This window comes from Echinops telfairi, unplaced genomic scaffold, assembly GCF_000313985.2.
Source record: "Echinops telfairi isolate 266 unplaced genomic scaffold, ASM31398v2 ScPeMD7_5;HRSCAF=22, whole genome shotgun sequence".
In the NCBI taxonomy this organism is placed as follows: domain Eukaryota; kingdom Metazoa; phylum Chordata; class Mammalia; order Afrosoricida; family Tenrecidae; genus Echinops; species Echinops telfairi.
This window is the reverse complement of record NW_022103901.1, coordinates 12,886,898-12,894,641: the sequence shown is the minus strand read 5'-3', so window position 1 is coordinate 12,894,641 and position 7,744 is coordinate 12,886,898. Positions and strand designations below refer to the sequence as shown.

The window sequence follows — 7,744 nt, the reverse complement described above, 5'->3', positions numbered from 1 at the left end:
GTGGGTGGGGGTGGGGTGCAGAGGCATTTGGAGAAAACACCTGAGGACCCATCTCAGACGTGCTCCCCCTCTCAGAGGGCTGGGCCAGGTGTGCTGGGAGGAGGCCAACAGGACGCGGCCGGGAAGTAGTGTTGCTGTTCTCAACCGCTCCTTTCCAGTGTCTGCTAGCTTTTCTGCCTGGTCCCAAGGAATTCCTAAGACCGGGGCCATGCAAATAGCCCCGGCTCTCCCCCTTCTCCCCACACTGGTGAAGGCAGACAAAGGCTCTAAACCAGGGTCCAACCTTAGCAAGAAAAGGTATCCGCCTGGCTTCTGCCTTTTGTCCCCACATGGCAGCTCTGTCCACCCCTGGGGGATGCCCTGGGCCGGCCTTGACCCTCTCAGAAGGACATGCAGTGTAGATGTGGATGTGGAGCACCAAGAGAAGGGCAGAGCAGCACCGTCACTGTGAACTGCTGGGGTGCAGGGGTCTCTGAAAACTCGGCACTCCAGCGGGGGTGCTTTTGGGGCAAGAGTCGGCTCTCAAAGACCAAGCCAAAAAGAAAAGTCCCAACTAATCACCATAAGGATGCAGTGGGAATCCAGGGGGCTGAGTGCTGGGAGGGGGGTGGAGGGATCCGCCGTGGCCTTCTCAGCCAGGGCCTGCCTGCTGCTCTTGAGCCGGTGCACCTTTTCAGGGGAGGGTGTCAGCTTGGAATCCACCAGCCCTCTGATGCTCGTGAGTTTGTGCAAACGAAGAAACGGAAAAGACTGGGTTGGGAAGAGAAGAGAACGTGCCTAGGATCGCCCCCTCCCCAAGCTCTTACTCGGTGGCTCTACCAGGGGCGGGCCCAGAGGTTGGTGTGGGCAGAGTGAGGCAGGCAGGCGGGGCTGGGATGGAGGTCCTGGCTAGTGGCCTGGGATCCTGCCTCCTGGGCCTTGCTCGGGGGCTGCAGGGACCAAACGGGTTCGGGAAAGAAAGGGTGTCATGGCGGAGGGGCGGTCATTGCAAGGGTCAGGGCTCTCGGAGGTCACCCAGAGGACCCGGAACGCCAGGGGCTGGCTTAGCCTGTGGCTGGGGCATGGGAAACCCATCGACGACGGGTGACAAGGACTTACACTCTGACACACGGGGCGCTGGCTGGCTCTACTCTTTCTCGGCAACCGCTTCTTGCAGTAGAGAGCGGGAGGCTTCTGCTCCTAGAAGGCAGGGATTTGGGTTCATGTAACTCCCCGCTTGCATGCATTCATGCGTGGCCCTCCCCCCAAAACAAACAAAACCAAACCTGCCTCCGTGCGGGGCTCTACATATACACTAGTCACCACGCGGGGGAATCATCTTTATCCCCAAAGACAAGGGGCGAGGACGTGTCTCGGGTTGGTGCCGAGAGTTGGTCGGCAAACAGAGCAGTTGTCGGGACCAAACCGGAAAACCCAACGCCGCCATCGAGCAGATGCCAATGCAGAGGGGCCCTACAGGGCAGGGGAGGACTGCACACACCTGCCCAGGTACCAGGTCGCCACTGACCACTACTCCTTCACCATGTGATGCTATGGTGGCCTGGGGGCGGTGGTGGTGAAGAGTGACTGAGAGTGAGCGACGAGGATGGCTTTCAATCGCCCGCTTCTGGTTTAGGCTTAGAGACAAACTCCAGAGAAAGCCCGTCGTGAGCAGAGATGGGGGCGTCCCTGACCCAGGGGTCTCCCTAGTCTGACAAAGCAGGGTGGGGGGGATGCCCTGGTCACGCAGCTGCGGCTCCCTTGTAAAGGCTCACCTTCTTCCCAGCCCTCTGCGACACCAGCAAGCTCATAGTGTTTTTTCCGAAGCTCTCCCAGTTTTTGACGCTCCTTCTGCAATTTCGTTTCTAGCTCCAGCACCCTGACCTGTGGGGAGAGGAAACGGACGCTCCTTTTGAGCAGAGAACTCTCCGAGGTGGACGACATCCCTCTCCTCCACGGCTTCTGCCTCGGCCATCCTGCTGCCACGGCTGACCAAGCTTTTCCACGTCAACACTCTCCTCGGCGAGTGACGATCCTGTTGGTGCGCTCACCCCAGGGGGTCTTCCCTTTTTCTCAACGCCTCGATGCTACCAATGGATGCTGCTCTGCAGGCCCACTGCCTCACAGGGCCTAGGACTTACCTGGTGCTCTCGTGATACATCAAATAGCTCCCTCCCCCCACTCCTGTGGAAGTACTGCACCTGTCCCCTTCTCCTTCAATCTCAGTTCTCTAGAACTCCAGGTGGAGGTGGTGGTGGAGGTAGAGGTGGTGGTGGAGGTAGAGGTGGTGGTGGTAGAGGCGGTGGAGGAGGAGGCGGTGGTGGTGGTAGGTGTGTGCTTTATCTCTGAGGTTTCACTTCGACTGTGGGCTGTTACTGCTACATGGGGAAAGGCCCGGGCTCTTTGTCGTACTACGTCTGCTGCTGAGGCTCAGAGAAAGGTGGGTTCTTCGTGATCCCCGCTCATGGCCAAGCCAAAAGTGATTTGCTGAGCACCTGTCCTCTAGCTAGGCACTCTCACAGGTGGCCAGGCTAAGATCCCTCCCTGCTAAATGACATCCGTGTGAACCAAGAACGACCTGGTCGTCAGGAGGATGACACAGCAGCTGGAGACACCGTGAAGGGTGGGCAGCAAAGGTGACTCAGGGGAAGGGACATCTGAGCCACCACCTAGCTGACTACAAGCAGCCAGTGGGCCCTGCGGGGAATGACGATTCCAGGAAGGCAGCACCATGGGAGCAAGGGCAGTGAGGTGGGAGTGAGCGCAAGGTGCTACATGGCTGGCGTGGGAGAAGGTCCTGAGGGGAAGATGAACTGGGCCGGGATCATTTCACCCAGAGCCCGCAGGCCAGAGAGCAGAGCGGATACTACCCTATGGGCACAGGACCTGTGTTAGTTACATAATCTGTGGTCAATTTGAGGATTAAGAGTGAAGGGGTGGAGTCTAGGCTGTCAATCAGGTCATAGCCAATGAGGCCTCTGTGTGGGCAGGGCCTTCTCCTGAGGATCCTGGGAACTCCGGTCTTCCTCCTTGGAGGCAGGAGACACCCTCTCTCTCTGCTCACTCCCTGGGAGACATTGCAGCTGAGGAGACACATGGAGCTACGCTAGAGTCCCGGAGCTGGAGCAGCCATGTGGAGACCCCTGCTAGTGCTGAGATGCTTCCACCGCCAGTGGATCCACGAGACTTCCCACTCACTAGCCTGTGATCTTCCTGCATTCGGTGTCATTGCATGTGTTTTGTGAGTCTGAAGAGGGCTTTATAGATTGGTATCGAGCATATGGATTAATATCGGACTTATGGACTTGCTCTGGACTGGGCTGGTTTCTCAATGTTCAATTGCTCTGGTATATAAAGCTCTTTCTTACACACACACACACACACACACACGAATTTGTATCTCTAGTCCACCCCGACTCACACAGGACCATTCAGAGGTTTTAAGCGGAAAGTGACATGCTGCCCTTTGTGTTTCCAAACACAAGGAGCTGTATGATGACATTTACAGGAATCCCCGGGCAAAATGAATGGGCAGGGGGCTAAAGAGTCTGATCTTTACTGATCCCCATTCTCTACCTCCACGGTTTCTTCCAGCAACACACATACACCTTCACGGGCTAGCAGGTGTACCTGCGCTTCTCCCCTCCGCGAGGATGATCTTCCATGGTCAACGTTTAAAGCACCCTCTAGCGTGCTAGACTAGAACTTCCAGATGGAGTGCCTACCTGGGAATCCATCTCTTGGCGCTTGATCTGGGTCAGCGTCAGGCTGGAGAAGTCCATGTTGTCTGCAATGAGAAGCGAGGAAACCTTGTCACCTGACGCCCTTGGCCGGCTCTTGCCGGAGAGATGGCCAATGCCGATGCCCTGCTGAGACGCTTGTGGGGGGGCCTTTGCTGACCATGTCATGTGAAGGACATCACAGAAGGGGCGGCTTTGGTGCAGCCAGCAGCACATCTCCCCAGGGGCAGCCCCGCCTTTGAAGTCAAAAATATCTCAAAGGAAAAGCTAGCCGAGGGCCCGGCGTTACAGGGGACAGGCAGTATACTCACATGGCATCCCCCCTTGTAAGAAAGCATGCGTCGAGGTGGAGAAGGAGGAAAACAAAGTCTTTAGAAACAAGGCGGTGGGCACTTGGGGCCAGGGAGGGGGAGAACTGGGACGGCGACTTAGAGGTGGGTCAGGAGAAGCCTGGCTTCAGAGAGGCTACCTGTCTCCTCAATCTGTGATTTGCCAGAAATGGTTGAGGCCACGACCCCGGCAGTGGCCTGGTTCACTCCCCGGGAGGCCTGCTGCAGCTGGGAGAGGTTTGGGCTGTCCTTGTCGGCTTTCACCTATCGGGACAAAGCAGGCTCAGGGTCACACAACACGGACAGCAAGCCAGGGGGACGTCAACGAGGCTGGTCTGACGGCTCCTGACACGGCATGGTTCACTGTCATCACCAATCAACTTCTCGGTGATGGCTGCCGATACGCCAGCTCCTGCCTTATTCCCTGTGTGGCCCCAAACTCTGGCTTGACCATTAATATATATGTATTTTAATCAATATGCATAAAAAATACACACACATTATACATATATTTGTGGTGAAGGTTTAGGTTTATAGGTTTAGAAAATTAGGTTTCCATCTGGCAAATTTCTGCACCAGTTGTTCAGTGGCGTGCGTCAGTTTCCCTAATGTGTGTGCACGTTCTCTTGAGTTCTGGCTGATCATTGGTACACCGCAGAGAACTGTTCACCTTGGGTTTCCTGTAGACGGCTTCTTAAGAGAGTGCGGCATTCGCAGGTAGAACCCTTCAGGGGCTACTCTTTTTGATCATGACAAGGGGATCTTGGGATTCTTTTGCTTCAATGGTTAAAGCAGCGGTTCTCAACCTGTGGGTTGTGACCCCTTTGGGGGGTCAAACAGCCCTTCCACAGGGGTCACCTAAGACCATCAGAAAACACATATTTCCCATGGTCTTAGGAACAGAGACACTGTTCTTCTATCCGTCCCCAGGCGGGTTTGCCCACATGCAGATCTGCTGATCAACCTTGGCACTGATGTTGGCTTTTTACGCATACTGTTGCAAAAAGTAGCGATGTAGTTTACTGTTGTTATAGTAAGACTGTTAACCATGCTACACCATGCTTCAAGACAAAATTTCATTTACTTGTCATTAGAAATAAATATTTCACAATATGTAATTACATATTGTTTTTGTGATTCACCACTATGCTTTAATTATGTTCACGTTGTAACAATGAAAATACATCCTGCCTATCAGATATTTGCATGATGATTCATAATAGTAGCGAAATTACAGCTATGTAGTAGTGATGAAAATAATTTTATGGTTGGGGGTCACCACAACATGAGGAACTGTATGAAAGGGTCGCAGCATTAGGAAGGTTGAGAACCGCTGGTTTAACGTGAACCTCAGGGCGGTAGTCTCCAGTTTCAAATAATTTTAAGGATCTGCTTCACCTTTCCCTCCCATGGCCATCAGGGTCCATCCAGGGTGGCCCAGGTTGGAGCCATGGTGGGGGAGCTGGGCACCAGCTAGCTCCTCTGGTCTCCAGGTGCGGCAGTGGCTCCCGTAGATTCTTAGCTCTCTAGTTTCTCCTCTGATACCTCGACTTCCTTCTTTCTCTGTCTCCTGACAAGTGGAGACCACCCTTTGATGGTTGCTTGCAAGCTCTCAAGACCCTGGGCACGCCACCTCACTAGGATGCAGAATGTGAATTTGGGGAATGACTATGCTGGTGGGCTGAGCTGTCCCACAAGACTGGGGTTCTGAGCCTTCCAACTCAGTCTACACACACAGCGTCCATATAGATCCTTCTGTGAGCACCTAATAATTCTGTACCCGTACCTACTCCTACACATACCTGTCCAGGTATGTACTTAGGAGACCATGCACTTGGCTTCTTTTCGGTGTTATCACTGGCATTTTGCGAAACTCATATTCTCTAGCACAAACCTTCTCTGGGGGGCACTACTAGCATTACGTACTTTGGTCAGGGAGTGCTCACCATACCCCACGTGGTGCCGCCTCCTCCCCACACCCAAACTAGCAAGCATAGATGATCGGGGGAGTGATTCCCCATCCCTCCACCAAAGAGCCAACCGCCAGCGAACACGGTTCTCTCTCGGTGACTATCCGACGGTTTCTCTCGGTGACTATACCATGGTTTCAAAGTCTAAGGAAGAACGGAGCGAAAAGACATCGGAACTGTCCCATGAATGTTTGGAAGGCCTCGGGCTTGCTCTTGTCTTCTCATGCAAGTGGGGCTCAGACAACGTGTTGTCCTGTGTGCTCGAGACTGAGCTCGCGCAGCGGTGTGTCCTCCAGGCCCGTCCAGGTCGCTGCACCGCTCTTTGCGGACTCATCGGCATGCTTTGTGGGCGGCCTGCTACTCTATCGCATGTCCGCACCGTCTTTGGCTTATCGGGTCACCCGCTCACAAGCACTTAGGCAGCTTCTGTTTCTGAATGTGTATCCTGGCGATTGTGACGAACGCTGTCATGTCGGGAGGGTGCTAAACAGTTTCAACTAGGGAGGCCAAATTGGGGCCCACAATAAGGGCTCAGGGAGAAGGCTCGCTGCGGTACTTACAGGACAGGCTCCCGAGAGGATCAGGCTTACGGGTTCTGCATGAGATTAGCTGGGGGTGGGGGGTGATTGGGAAAGTCTTGAGGAGAGGCAGACATTGGCCACCGAACTTCCAGAGTCAGGCCGGATACTCCATTCATTGGGCTCACGTGCTCCTGACTTGTGCTCGCCTTCAAGGCTGCGATGGCCAACCAGCAACCAGCAACCACAGAGGGGAGCAAGGAGGTGCTCGTGGGGGTAACGTGGGCAGAGGAGACAGATGGGAGGGCTTTGGAGGGAGAAGAGTGTGGCACCCTTCAGGGGCAGAATTTTTAGTAGCTGGCCCCTGGAGAAACCAATCGCCTTGTTTGGCGGACCCGCTCCGAAGTGCAGCAGTCTCAAATCTCGACCGGCCTGAACGGGTCGGTCCCAGGAGGGTCCTTACCTTGGATGCAGCCACCAGCTGAGCGGTGCTAGCAGCTATCTCATGGGAACACACCATCAGCTCCTCAAACTTCCCTTTGCCCTGGACCACCAGGTCAGCGGCATCCCTGCGGGCCGGGAAAGGACAAGGTGTCACCAACAGCTTCAAGGCCTTCGATCCCACCTCTAGCCCACTGGCCGAAAAAGGGAGGGGTGTCCGTCTGCCCTGCCCGGGTGCTGTCTAGGAAACCCAGACTCTTTGAATGTGTGTACTTCCTGGGTGCACAGAGCTTTCCTTTCCTCCCCTGGGGTGGGGGCGGGTGGTGGTGGTGGCATTACTGCAGGCTGGTTGGGGACAAGGAGCCTTGGGCCCGAGCCACACTTACACCATCATGGTGGCTCCCCAGCCCACAGCTTTGGAGGCAGAGATAAGCCCTTCTGTCCACCGAGAGTTCTTGGCGTAAAACTCTTTCGGGGATGCTGTACCCTAGAGGGGTGGGAAAGAACTTTCCTGACGGCCTGCAACCCGCCAGGTGCCCTAACTCGGTCTGCCCCGTCGGTCTCAGGCGGTCTTCGCGGTCATCCTCCGAGGGCTGGAAGCACTGTCCCCCTGGTTGTAAAACCGAATCTCAACCTCCCAGGTCACACCGCATTTTTACAGAGGGGGGAAAAACATGACAAAATACTTGCCCCGAGGCCGTGCAGGAGATACATGGATGTGGATCCCCATGTTCCTGCTGCTCCAGCCCACAGTGTTTCCTCTCATC

The 7,744-nt window shown here is 55.1% G+C and overlaps 1 protein-coding gene across 1 annotated transcript in view; it reads right to left on the bottom strand.

Moving 5' to 3' along the window:
- HIP1 (huntingtin interacting protein 1) overlaps positions 1-7,744 on the bottom strand; it is a 135,639-nt gene that overhangs the window by 1,669 nt on the left and 126,226 nt on the right. The window contains exons 23-28 of the mRNA XM_045284676.1: positions 7,364-7,464; positions 7,000-7,105; positions 4,189-4,312; positions 3,705-3,766; positions 1,755-1,863; positions 1,099-1,179 (exon numbers count right to left, since the gene is read on the bottom strand). Coding sequence (XP_045140611.1) covers positions 1,127-1,179; positions 1,755-1,863; positions 3,705-3,766; positions 4,189-4,312; positions 7,000-7,105; positions 7,364-7,464 — 555 coding nt within the window. The 3' untranslated portion in view covers positions 1,099-1,126. The remainder of the gene's footprint in view (positions 1-1,098; positions 1,180-1,754; positions 1,864-3,704; positions 3,767-4,188; positions 4,313-6,999; positions 7,106-7,363; positions 7,465-7,744) is intronic.